Source organism: Papaver somniferum, chromosome 3 (assembly GCF_003573695.1).
Source record: "Papaver somniferum cultivar HN1 chromosome 3, ASM357369v1, whole genome shotgun sequence".
Lineage (NCBI taxonomy): Eukaryota > Viridiplantae > Streptophyta > Magnoliopsida > Ranunculales > Papaveraceae > Papaver > Papaver somniferum.
The window spans coordinates 21,508,879-21,523,152 of NC_039360.1; the positions used below are offsets into that span (position 1 = coordinate 21,508,879).

The 14,274-nt window shown below is 35.3% G+C and overlaps 1 protein-coding gene across 2 annotated transcripts; it reads right to left on the reverse strand.

Annotated features, from left to right (window-relative positions):
* Positions 1-10,567: 10,567 nt before the first annotated feature.
* Positions 10,568-14,003, reverse strand: LOC113355504 (protein EIN4-like). Of its 2 annotated transcripts, none has more exons than XM_026598375.1 (3): positions 13,534-14,003; positions 11,387-13,367; positions 10,568-11,273 (listed from the first exon to the last, which is right to left on the reverse strand). In XM_026598375.1, exons 2-3 carry the CDS (start codon positions 13,157-13,159, stop codon positions 10,737-10,739), a joined length of 2,310 nt encoding a protein of 769 aa, XP_026454160.1. In that variant the 5' UTR covers positions 13,160-13,367; positions 13,534-14,003; the 3' UTR covers positions 10,568-10,736. The 2 variants fall into 2 exon arrangements, with proteins under 2 accessions (XP_026454160.1, XP_026454161.1); XM_026598376.1 differs by having other exon boundaries at positions 11,387-12,498; positions 12,598-14,003.
* Between the last annotated feature and the right edge of the window lie 271 nt (positions 14,004-14,274).

Here is a 14,274-nt window from a genome sequence, read left to right on the forward strand (position 1 = left end):
TTAGTAGCCATGTATTGGAGTTCATGGCTTTACTAATGGAGAATCACAAAAATAAGCTCAACGGTGAAGCCGAACATGAAGTGGAACCCATAACTCTAGCGATGTGGCCAGTATCTCATAGAAGTCGTCCTTTTGACTTCCATGCTTGTTTAAACATTCTTAGGGTGCTCAACAGATACGATCCCCTACTCTAGGAATTCCACCACCCACTGAGAATTAGGACGCCTATGTAGTAGTTGTTTTAATATAATGTATTTCTTTTATTTTCATGTATGATGTGGTTTTTCAATGCAGTACGTTTTTATTTATGATGTTAATATTGATGGTGCAATTTTTATTCCAGGAAAAATTTAAATTACTGAAGTGTAAATGTGAAGATAATTGTAATAACATAATACCATAGTGAATCGATTTGTCCTACAACTTCAATCATCCCACTCCACCAAAAAATATATGGGACATTCCCGGAAATTCCTTCCATATTTGTCTTCATAAGAAGTCCTCAAATGCATAAAATAAAAGCAATCGGGATTTGAGCATGAACTGATTCTCTGTAGACAGTGTTTGTATTCGTGATCTCCATATCCACAATGCTTGCAGTGTAATAACCCCTTCTTCAATTTGGCTTTAAGTTTGAAGTTTTTACAGAGTGTTGCAATCTTTTCTTCTTCTTCTTTTTTAATCTTCATAGCATCATCTAGCATATGTGGTTCCTCTGGACAATTGGGATCTTGAAATTGCAAATACCTGAGCTTCTCCGGTTGTGATTCAATCACCATTCTGATGCGTGAACAACCTTCCCGCGGACACTTTGAATACATCCAAGGACATTGCATAAGACTGTGGTTATCCATGAAACATAATGGGCAAACCTCTTTTGCTTCGACACATAATATTTGCTTCTCTTTGCCTTTAGAAAACATGGTGGATGATGAGAAAGAAATCGGTTGGTTTGGTTTAGAATAAAACCTAGTGATGTATTTGTAATAGAAAATAGGTGTTGGTAATTCGAACAGGCGTTCAAAGGAAAGTCGCGGGCGATTTTACTTTGAACGCCAACGGCTAAATTTCCATTTCCAACAGCAAACTTTTCTTTCTCAACTTATAAATTTCATTCCTCCTATCTCCAAAATCATATCTTCTTCTTCTTTTTTCCTACATCTCTCCTCCTTTGCAGAAATGTCTGTTAGAAATCGTGGTCCCAAGTTTACTCAAGAAGAGGATATAACTCTATGCAAAGCATATTTCTTTCATAGGGTAATCAATGGTGTTGTTATTTCTCATGACAGTTATTTTTGGGAGAACGTTTTTTCAATGTTCGTCTCATTGACGGGAAACTCAGGAAACCGAGATGCTCGTCGATTGCGTGCTCGTTTTCAATATATTAGGCTTGCAGTCCAGCCATTTCTTGCTCTGGTAATAGAAATTGATCGAGAAAAGTTCAGCGGTGTAACTGAAGATGAAGTGATCCAAACAACTCTTGATAATTGGGAGGAAGCTCACCGTAAGCCTTTTCGTTACGAAGCGTGTTTCAGAATTCTAAAAGATGGTCCATCTCAAGCACATCGTTACTGCACTCGAATGTCGCGGCCGGAATTTACAATGGTAGAAGATGTTGCTCTTGTTCGATGTTAGTTACATCGTATGGCGAGACCGATGAACAATGACAATTTATGGGAAAGAGTATTGGGACATTTTGTAGCATCGCGGAACGAAGCCATAAGAAACAGTAAGAGCCTAGAACTAAGAATTGCATTCATGACTAATGAAGTCAAACATTATATGGAAGTATCGTGCATGGTTCATCGTAGCAATTCTGGATTATCCAACGAAGAATTGGAAACCATCGCTCAGACCAAGTTTACCGAAGAAAGCGGGAGAGAGTTTAGGCATTTTGAATGTTATGAACTTTACAGAGAGAATATCGCTGGATTTGATGTAGTTTGATGTTTTTGTTGTGGTTTATTAAAATGTAGTTTGATGTTATTTGCAAATTTAATAAATTGTAATAAATTTCACTTAATCTGAAGTGGAAATCTATTTTAAAATATAAACATTTTCATTCATTGATATTACTGCCAATTCTTTTACAAGATATAAACTTATTAGACAATAATAAAAACTTCAATAAAAATCAAGTACAAGTTTTGGCCTTCTGTTTATCTTCATTTGACGTGTTTTCCATTCAACGCGCTCTTTGACAGTTTCACCTTTATTTTTGAATTTTTTGTTGTTAACTTTCAAAACTGGAGCTCTTCTTAGCCTTTTAGCGGAACATTTTCTTGGAGCAACTTCAAAAACTTGCACTTCCCTCTTACAATTTTCAATATTTTTAAAACTCTCACATATCTTAGAAACATCAGCTTCAAGTTTTGTATCGCAAAAAAGTGTGATCGCCTTTTCAGCTATTGAGAATTAGATTTTAGAAGAGAAAATTCAAGAGAAGTGAATTTTGGTGTAAGTAATTGTTTGAATTTGATGGTAATTAATAGAGATAAAAAGTGAATTTTGAATTTAAAAAAAAAACGTTGGAGATTTTTTTTTACAAACGCCAGCGTCATATGTTAGGACGTCGCGTCGAACGTTGGCGCTTTTATCGCAAACTCCAGCGTTTTTCCTTCGGACGCGCGCTTAGTTATCTAAAGCCCAGTGGTTTACCATAGTGAAAAAAACAGTTTGGCCCTCCACCTGGCTCAACAAAATTTTGCATCTGACCATTGTCATAGGAATTGCCCTTACTTTTAAAGGTGATTCTGAATTTCCCCCTCCGTTCCAAAATAATAGGCTGGTTTCTATAAATAAATGTTTCAAAAAAATAGGCTGGTTTCCTAATTGGGAAAGTCAAATGTTACTTTGGTTTTGTGGGACCACTTTTCTCTTAACTTCTTTTGATGACAAGTGTCATGTGGACCATTTCACTTTACTTTTTTTGCTGACAAGTGTCATGGGGACCATTTCACTTCACTTCTTTTATTGACAAGTGTCATGAGGATCACTTTCAATGATTGGTTCTCTTAATTTCCTTAATTTTCTCTAAAAACAAAACCAGCCTATTAAAAAGGAACGGAGGGAGTACTTAAGTGGTATTGCTTACATGTTAGGATACATAACTAAAGTGCTTCAAGAAATATAAGCTAAAAAAAAAAACAATTACTTATAGAAGTCATTTTAAAATTTTGTTGGAAAATTAACTTCTTGATTTTTGACTTCCTAAAAGTAACTTCTATGTGTTTGTATCCATAAAAAAAAACAATCGGATCACTTACATAGTGAAGCAATCTTTCCGGTCTGCTAACTCGGAAACTTTCAGAGTCATAGCCGAGTCATATGTGTCTGAATCGGTTCTTCAACTTGGGTCTGGTCTTTTACAGGACATTCCTAATCCAGTTCAGCAGAATACTGATACTTTACCTTTAGTGAGCAGAAAACTTTCATTTTCTTCGTTTGAAAATGCTAGGGATTCATTTGAATCCCCAATCTCTATTTCTTCTTCCTCACCTCTTGTACCAGTGATTCAACCTACATTAATTTATGATAACCCTAGTCGCATTGCATCATCTTTTCAAACTCCATTAACCAAGCCAAAATTTGCTTTCAAAATTTCAGTTTCAGACTTTTTATCTCCATTTTCTTCTGAACATATCTGTTCCATTCCCTCTAAGGATGGAAAGTTTTTTAAAATCGATCAATATGGGTCAAACATTTTTGAACATGAAGCTCAGTCAAGTACTTATCTGCCAATTCCATTCCCATAACTAATCCCTTCAAAGCAATAGGAGGAGACACGGGAAGTTGTGAAGGAGGACGAGCAGGACAATCATAAAATTCAGATCCACAAGAGGCAGAAGCTATATGAGTGTTGCAGGCCGCAATTTTCCAAAAGAAAAAACAAATTCAAAACTTCTGTATAGAAAGGGATTGTGAAAGCCTCTTTAACTTTATTATTGGTCATAAATATCTCTTGGCATGCTAAAGCCTGTATCTATGAGGCAATGAGAATAGCTAAAACTTGTACTAACTTTTTGGGTTTTTACTTTGTTCCTAGACTTGAAAACTAGGTAGAAGATATATTCACCAAACACGCTAGGCCTTTAAACTCTGTTTTAGAATGAGAAACTTCTCCCCTTTTTTGTATTTTAAAACAACTTTCAATAGATAAATCTAATCTTGGAAGTGCTCATACTTCCATATTAGATGGCTTTACTACTTTTGTAACATTGGCTTCTCTTTGAGTCTTAGCTTTGAATGAAATGCCTTATTTACAACAACAAAAAAAATAGTGAACCAGCAACTATAAAAATTACAAAAAGAAGGAAACGTAGCAAAATAATCACAACTTGTCAGTTTCTTGTGACCTAATCTATTGGATAGCATTCGAATGGTTTCTCTTGAAATGTCCAGTTAAAAAAAATCGGATCAGTTAGATAGTGAAGCAGCTATTATAAACCCTAAAAACGCCATTACCAACACTAACACTCCAAAACCAATTTATCCATGTACCAGCTTCTTCGGAACCAGCAATAGGATCCACGGAAAGCTCATAACCATTATCTTATCTCCCGTAAGAATGTTATTCCATTAAGTTCATTAGAATTTTTGGGGAAAAAATAACAAAGAAAAAAAAAACTAAAAAGATAGCAAATAAATGAACGGTGGGTTTGGATATAGAATTTTAAAGGTGAGTTTTATGGGTCCAGAGGATTTGGTGGAATTACGTTTCCCTCAGTATGTTTGGTTGCCCAAATCCCTGGAATCACGTTTCCCATGGGAACTATTTTCCAGCAAATTCTCCATATGGAGTCCGACCCCTCCCCTCTAAGATTTGCTGGGAAACTTTTCAAGGGATTAATGGACCAACTTTTTTTTAACTCTAAATGCCATATACATACAATTTTAAGATTCTAAAACAATGCGAAACTGTATATGGACTTTAAAACAAGATAATTTTATGAATCCTAGAATTTTTAACTGAGTTACCAAACACATGAGGGACTCACATGAATTCCAGAATTTGTAATCCCATGGAATTATAAATCCTGGAAATTGTGAATTTCTGCAAACAAACCCACCAGAAGTAGCGAGGAAGTCGAATGATATCCGTGCTCGGATAATATACTATATCCGAGCGAGAAAGCAGAGATGGTGATTTCTAAACCTATAGTTTAAGGGGTTTGAAGAGAAAATGATACGACCTCTAAGTTTATTTTCTTCTAAAAACTTATTTCCTTAGAATAGTGCATTTGATTTTTTGTGAAGTTTCACTATCGCTAAGTTAATAAGAAGATTTTGCACTGAATTCTGAACTACCCATAGATATAAATTAAGTGAATTGTTGCTTAACTATTTTTCCAAGGTTTGTTGTATCTTCACTTCTCCAGCTGAATTTAAGATTTCTATCAAGGAAGACTCTGGACGGAATATTTGCACCATAATCATGATATCTGTAATTTACTGACGATTTCCGGATACTGGATAAACAAATTCACGCAGTCCAAGTAATATTAATGACTTCCACTTAAATTTTCTATGAGTAACAACAGTACCAAACATTGGGATAAAAAACACTCAATGACGTCTCCAGTTCTTAAATACCGGAAAAAGAGAAGGGGAAAAAAAAACGTCTGTGGGGGAGAGATAGTTGAACGACACTTTGTTGAAGTTGAATGACTTGATCATTTTTTTCCATCGTTGATGGATGTCTAAGCTAAAATTCCATATGCGTCATGATTAAAGGAAAGGTTCTTTGCTTATTGAATAAACATGTAAAGATATCGTAAAATAGTTGTGAGACACAATTACATGACCAAGCCGATAATTGATAAACAAGCGGCTCATAAACCTCAAAAATTATCAAGTGATATCCGAAATTGTGTATGATGCAAACCATTTAAACAAAAACAAAAAATGCTTTAAAAAAATTTAGGAAGAAAAACTCTCTATATGTCTTGCTTAAGAAAAAGATTTGTTAATATGTAAGATTTAATGCCACTGATGACATGGATGGTGAATCAAAGAAATAATAATTTTGCTTGTTAATGTTCTTGTCTACACAAAGTGTCTTTATTATCCTAATGTATCTACTACATTCATTTTCACTAAATTCATCATACGAAATTCTTATATGCTAGAGCACAATAAATATATCAATTTGATATTTTTTCGAAAAAAAAATGTTCGATTAACAAGGTACAAGTATAAAAGTATTATTCTACTTTCACAACAAACTGTCAATAATTTGTAAGATGTATTAAGGATCAACGAGCAAACACCCATACGTACATATAGGTTATATACTAACAAGATCATACCAAGGAACTTTTTTTAACATAAAGATATGTTTCTCTATTCCGTATAACTCTGTCAATAAAATGAGTTATGAGGTTCATGGAAACAACTATCGTTTAAGAAATCAGCATTTACCTCCATGTACAGTTCGATATTAAAAACAACTTGACCCTTTAAATGATAGTTCAACGAAAAACAAAAGGGTATATAATTGCTCATCCAAAAAAAAAAAATCTTCAGGTAAAAAACCCGACACAAGAGGATAGATAGCTAAGTCATACAAGTACCACAAATCTCAAAATACGTGGCAGAAGGTTCTGCCACAATTTTTCGAAGTACTTCCCATATTGTGTTTTTGAATGGAGTTAAGGGTACTCTGGTTGTTGTTTTCTCAAGGAATAAAGGGTGACTGAAAGAGGAGATGAGGGAAGAAAGTGCATCCATTTTTTTTTTTGCAGAGAGATAGAGACAGAGTTAGATTAGAATGATATTTGGATTGTTGAAAATTGTTCTACTGCTCTACTACTTCTTATAAGGTAAAATATTTTTTTATCTTAGTGGATGACAGCCTAATGGGGGAGCCAATTTTCATATGATCGATAATGGTGGTTCAATTTCAAAACACTTTCTCTAAATAACTGTTTGACGTAGGGTTCAGGCATTTTTGAAATTTTAATTTTAGTGGTGTAAGGTTCCACAACTGTCCCACGTTCTAAATGAGTTGCCAAAAATACTGTTTTTTCTAGCCCTAATTGATTCATTCTTAATGGAGGGTAGCAATTTTATTGGGGGTGTTCTAATCCATATGTAAATAATTTTTTGTGTTATAAGGATTTTGTTACACCCCCTAAGCAAAAATGGTATCCCCATTACAAGCCATGTTTAATATGGAGCATGTATACTCAAAAACCCCATCTGTGGCGCATGGTGTGATAGAGAAAGCCCTAATTGTAGTCCCATTCAACAAAGAAAACCAAAATTTCCTTCTTCTCTCGCTTTCATTATTATCTATTTACAATAAAAGATAGAAGAAACAAATCAAAGGGTCTTAGAAATTCCATTTCTTTTTCACTCTGACACCCAGAATATTACAGAGATATATTGCATGAGATTTATCGCCTAAGAAAATATATAAGGTCTCTAATTTTGCAGTTTCATTTCTTTATTTTTGCTAGTCGATATTTGTATTAAAGAAGCCAAGTTTGGGAAAAATAGCTACAAAAAGCACACACAGAGCACAACAATATTGCGCATGTTCGGCTATGGTTTGATGCATGTGTTCCTAATTTATAGGAGTTTTGGGTAGCGTTTTTAGTCGGTGCAGCTACGATGTGGTCGGCCACATACTTCATGACACGTTTTACTATAAGTAGATTTTTTTTAAAACAGTTTTATTATCTAAATTTGTCTTTATAATATATTTTTTTGTTAACTTGCTACTTTTTATCAAAAAGTAAAGTAGTTAAGGGAATTTAGAGGGGACGAGTTTTTAAGTTATATACATTATTTTTTATATAAAAAGAAATTTATTGCTTAACTTAAAGAGAAGTTATCGTCCTTTTCCAAAAAACTACATATTTCAGCAAATATATTATTATAATATTTTACTCATAATGCAGAAACTGACTTTGAAACTGCATCTGCTACTTGATTGTCATCACGACTTACATAAGTAAAACTACAAAAACAAAAGCTAGAAATTAAGTGTCTTATTTTTCTTAGGAGGTTTCGATTTTCTCATTGAATAAGAAGTGCGTCGTCTGTGTTGGAATGAATAACCACTTTAACATCTGTTGTTTTTTTTTTTGATATAGAAAGAACTTTATTGAGCTTTTAGCTTAAACTGGATTGTATGTCTTTTGCCAGAAGACTACAAATATCAAAATTGAAAGACTCATATGCTTCAATGTTTGAAGCCGTCCCTCTTACTGATTTAGCTATAGAGTCAGCTACTTGATTATAAGTTCTACCGACAAACGAAAAAACACAACTACCGAAACAAGCAGTAAGGCTTTTGATCTCTCTTTTATTATGTTTATATTCTCCCACTTAATTAGCAGAGTTATTCCATTGATAGATTGGATGACTAGCTTTGCGTCAGCTTCAATATGGATGTGGTTTAGCTACTTCTCTTTTTCCCAAGATAGTTCCTCTCTCATAGTCATGCATTCTCCAGCTTCTGCACTTAATGCTCCATTTGAATAACTCCCTTTGATGCCATTGCAGGTACCTGTATGATCTCGTAAGACAAGACCAGTATCCAACTGATTAGTATCAATGTCAAAGGATGCATCAACATTAATTTTACTAATACCTATCAGAGGTAGTTTCCATGTAAAATTATTATCAAAAAATTGTATGCTAGAATGAGATTCAAGATTATGCATATATGAAGATAGATAATAGAAGATTTTATGCATTGAAGAAATTGGGTTTAGTGATACTCCCTGAAAGACAACATCACATCTGCTTCAATATGAACTTTTGTGAACTTTTTTTTGCTTTGCCTATGTTAATGCCTCTCGCACAGCTATACACTCCCTGCTTTAGGATTCAGGACTCCATGTGAACTCCCTCTGATTCCTCCACAATCACCTGCATGATTACAAATATTTAGACCAGTACCGAGTTCATTTGTTAAATGATCAAATGAAACATTTACATTAATCTTAATGATGTCTGGAGATAGAGGAGACCACTGAGAAACTGTAATGGGACTTGTTCAAGGACCAGATAGTGAGTAATCATGCATATGGGAAGCTGGATGATAATTAATTTTATGCACAGAATTAAGAGGATTTAGAGAGACTCCCTGGAATACATAATCACATTTATTCTTCCAAATAATCCAAGCACCCATCATAAGCATGTACCATCTCTTATTCATAGAATTATTTTCAACAGAGAACCAGCTGACTACCCATTCAGACACACTATCACAGTTGTTCCTAACATCATTAATGTTGACATTTACCCTTCTCCAAACTGCTCTAGCATGCTGACACGTAAGTTGCTTGATATGGAGAGATGATTTTTTCCATTAAGGGTTTCATTCTGTTTGGTAAGATTTTAGATATGATCTTGTATGAAGTATTACATAGTCAAATTGATATGTAATCTGCAGCACAAATGAACTTCTTTTGTTTTGGAATGAGACAGATATAAGTCTTGTTAATCTGCCTGAGAATATGCTTAGAATGAAAAAAAACTTTTAACCATGAAACAAGCATCTTCACCAACAATGTGTCACCGACTATTGTAGAAACCAGCCTGAAAACCTTTTGGTCCTGATGCACTCCAATTTTCCATGCTCTTCAGAGTACTCAAAACTTCTTCAGAAGAAGACCTAATGAGCATGGGTTTTTAGTGGGCAGAGTGGTGATGGTTACAAGCAGTCGATTATTGCTTGGAGTTTGAATAAGTGCTATCCAGAATGTCAGTTGTTGAGTTAGTGAGGAGTGCTTTTAGGAGTAAGGTCAAGCACTATGAATTTGCCTAGTCACGATTCCGGTGAGTTAATCTTCGGCCGATTTAAACCTAATCACGATTCTGATGAGTTACGTACACCGAAGATTGGGAACTAGACTTTCCGATAAATAATTTGGTGTTGATGAGTTTTGAATTGGTATAACATCCGATGACTTTACCATTGTACAACAATGGTCTTAAAACTCTTAGTGCATCACAGAAGTGTAGTAATAGTCAAAAAATTAAAAAAAATAAAACCAACATTGTTAATAGGGATCGGGATGTCAGATTACATGGAGGGTACCAAAATCTATGTAAGACAAAAAATTTTCTAATTTTATCTTATATGGGTTAGATAAATAATTTTCTAGTTTTATCTTGTATGGGTTTCGTTACCCTCCATAGTAAACTGGTACCTTAATTAGCGGCCATGGAGAATACATGTCACTAAAATTGGACATCAATGGTCTCAAAAAAAAAAAAAAAAATGAAACTTGTTAAGACAAGTGCTCATCCAATAATATTTAAGCAGATACATCATGCAATGCTGGTGCACAAAGACCAAAAGTACCCCCCTCAAGCTAGCAGGGGATTACAAAACAAGAAAAGAAATAGTTCCCATTTATATGCAGTAGGATTACAGAATGGTGAGAGCATAAGCATCTTGATCTGACAAGTAGAAAATATCTATCTAATTGGGATATTTTGGCCTAGATCTTTTATTTTTAGGCTCATTTGATCGAAGTTGCAAAATCTGGCGATTATTATCCTCTAAAACAAAAGGCTTACGCAGAAAACAGGACAAAGGTGGGAGTTCTTGGAACTTGGAAGGAGTACATTAAAAAAAAAAATCTAAAATCTACAGAATTACAGTGCATGAATCAACTGAAAAGCTCTCTAAAACTCTTTAAAAGAATAAATTTGGTAAGCTACTCAATTTAGTATACAATGTTACTTCTACAGACATCATTTCGACACACACATTAGATTGAAAGTTTTAAGACCCTACGAAATTCGTCAGCCAACCCCTTTAGTAGAACTGGTTTCCTAATTACACCATTCATTCCCACTTGCAAGCATTTCTCGCCTACATTTTCGTCAGCACTCGCAGTCAAAGCTATGATAAATGGCTTATTCCCGCTGCAATACTTTCGTATTCTCACTGCAACTTCAAACCCATCCATTTCTGGCATGTGAAGATCTAATAGAACTATATGAAAAAAGTTTCCTGTGGAACCAAGAGTATTCAAGCATTCAAATCCAGATGAAACTGCAGAAACATTGCAACCAAGTTTTTCAAGCAGTTTACGTGTAACAAGTCTGTTGACTGCATCGTCATCAGCTAATATAACTTGAAGTCCTCTGAAAAGAGAATTTGAAGGTGGGTGATCCACTGATGCCTCTGGTTCGAACATAGAAGCTCCTCCGAATGCTGGTTGAAGATGAAATCTAAGTATCAGGGTCATGATTTGAGGAATGCCGCGGGAGTTTGGAACAACTCTGATGTTCCCTTGCATCATCTGCATGGTGTTTAGATGAACTTGAGTATGAATCATGAAAAGGACTTATCGGTATTAAGATGTTGCAAGCTATGAGGATCAGATCAATAAAACAAACAATTCATTGAAATTACCTGTACGAGCTTTTGACAGACACTGAAACCAAGTATACTCTCAATTCCGTCACTGTTGTGTTTCCTGTTAGAAATTGGTACTGGCATCATCGAATTGTCCTGAGAATTACTGCTGTTTATGGAAATCTCAAATTTGACACTAGAATATCCCCCATACGAGTTGGGTGTCCATCTTTGGTCATTCCTCCTAATATGATTTGCATTTGCTGAGGAAACCTGGAAACTTACATGTCCTCCTGAATCCCAACCATTCAAAAGATTACCAATCATATGTAGCAAAACCTGAAAAATCCTCTTTTCATCACCCAACACATAATCAGGCAGTGAATTTTCGATATCAAGAGAGAAGTCAAAATCATGAGAAACACAGAAGCATTTGGCTAAGCAAGCTGCTTCCTTTACCATGGAATGAAGCCGGAATTTTCTTAGCTCTAATGCAAATCTTCCATTACCCGTTGCAGAAATTTCCATAACATCATTTATCAGTGTTGAGAGCACACTACTTGTTTTTGCCATTGTATCAATAACAATCCGTCGCCCATCTCCTACATTCCCTTGTTGGATCAAAGAAAGCAAGCCTGATATAGAATGCATCGGCCTTCTCATTCCTTTACTCATCACCTTCTGAAATGAGATTCTCGCTTGACTTGCCATCATAGCATCCTTCCTAGCTTGTAGGAGAGCCCGGTTCTGCTCCACAAGTTTCTCTCTCATCAACTGAGATTCTTCGAGCACTGCAGCATGGGATAGTGCCACAGCAACCTGATCAGCAACCACTTCGACTATTTCCAATTCATGAATGCTCCAAACTCTAGAACTTTCACCAGGAAGAACCAAAACGAGAATAGCATAACAAGCTTGGATCAACTCTGGTGTTCCACCTTTGAAATCCGAAACTCTCAGCATTTGCATTCTAATAGCAGCTACAGCACCTACTTCATCAGAGCCACTGCTACTAGCCAATCCCAATGCAGAATCTGGTCTAAGAATCTTGGCTCCTTCACTCCCCTCAATCTCTATTACATCTGGATCCGAAATTGGAATTGAATGACTGTATGGTTTGGATGATTTCTTCACATTTAGTTCATGAGTGAGATTCAACACAGTGTTACCTTCATTAGGCATCCAAACAGCGCAGTTTTTCAGGTCTAACGTCTTCGACAGTTCAATCAGAGTTGTATATAATATAGTATGCCTATTTAGAGACTTACGTATCTCATGGGTCAGCATCCGAACATGCCAACCTGCTTCTTTCTGCTTCTTCATCATCCCAACTTCCCTATCCAGCTCCCACGCCTTTTTCTTCAAAAACACTTCTCTAACTTTCACTTTGAGAAGGAGAGGAATGAGAGTTACAAGAGTAATCGCAGTTGCACATGAAACAAGAGCGGTGAGAAATTTAAACACAGTTAATGCGAGCATCAACTGAAACGGATGCACACTGTAAGTCCACGCATTGAGTAGATGTGTCATTCCACATAGAACTATAAATGCAATGAACTGAAACAGAACCCATTTGAAAGGAACATTGGCGCAACTAAGGAAGTAAAGAAGTTCAATAGGTATCGAAAAATAAGCTGTGGCAATTAGAAAGTCACTAACTTTCTGGCACTGTAAAATGGTCTCTACACTCCACCAGTAACCTTCTTCTTCGTCGCAATTACAATTAGGAAATCCATTTTCAGCGGCAGAAACCGATACAAATTGATCAAAAACCAACAACCCACTTACTACTAGTCTTTTTAACATTGTAATGAGTACTGCTTTTTTCATCACTTATGTCAACAAGTTCATTCATTAAACCCCTAATAGTGAAGCAAGCTAATCAATGAGGAAAAAGATACCCCATAATTACAAAAATTCTTCTCCTTAAAACCCAAGCTCAACAATCCACCTCTACACCAAATATGCTTCTTTCTAAAATCAAAAACCCCACTTTTCAAATTTTAAGATCCACCACTTTTCAAATTTCCAATTCCACCTGGAAGGGTCAGCTCATGAGAGCCCCTCATTCAAAATCATACTTTTCTTTGATCAATAAATTTGGGTTATCAAAAGTTGAAGTTCTAATATTAAGTTAACAACAAAATTGGGGAAAAACCAATAATCAAGAAAATCTGAAATATAAAGAGTATGAAGTTACTTACAGAACCAAGTGGCTTTCTCAGATCTTATGAGTAATCTTCTTGAACCAGTTTGAATCAAACTTCAGCAAACAATCACAAGAAGGATTGATTTGACTCTATGACACTGTCTGAGCAAATTCAAAAAAGCTGCAATTTTTAAGATACCCAGACCAAAATCACAGACTTTTCTCTTCTTCTTCAATAGAATTAGATTGACTTTGCATTTCATCCATCAAAACTAAAATAAAACATAACCCAGAACACAGAACCAGCTTGTGTGAGAAAGTAGAACTTTTGGGTCTTGTTTTTCTTCTTCTCATAATAACAACAGAACAAGCAAGTACTAGAAGGAGAACAGAACAGGACTAGTTGAAGACTTTCAAATGAAATTTATCTGGTTTTTTTATTTAATTTTAGTTTTCTTGTTAGATACTTGTGGATTTTTGGGGTAATGGGACCAATAGGTGAAGAGAACCTAGACAGACTTTGTGCATATCTTTTGGGAAATCTACTAGGTATCTGTTTTCAGATTTTTTTTTTTTACAAGTACAAGAAAAATATATTGTTGGGATAATGACAGCATGTACTTAATTTTGCAGTACCATAAAGACGCACCATCTCTCGATTCACTGTAAAGACTAAAGAGTTTGGCAACAACAGGTGGATATTGAGCATGGGCATGGTGTTGGATGCATTTGGATATCACCCCCGGAAGTCACTGGAAAGGTATTTAGATATGACAAAGCACAATCTTCGAAGCAG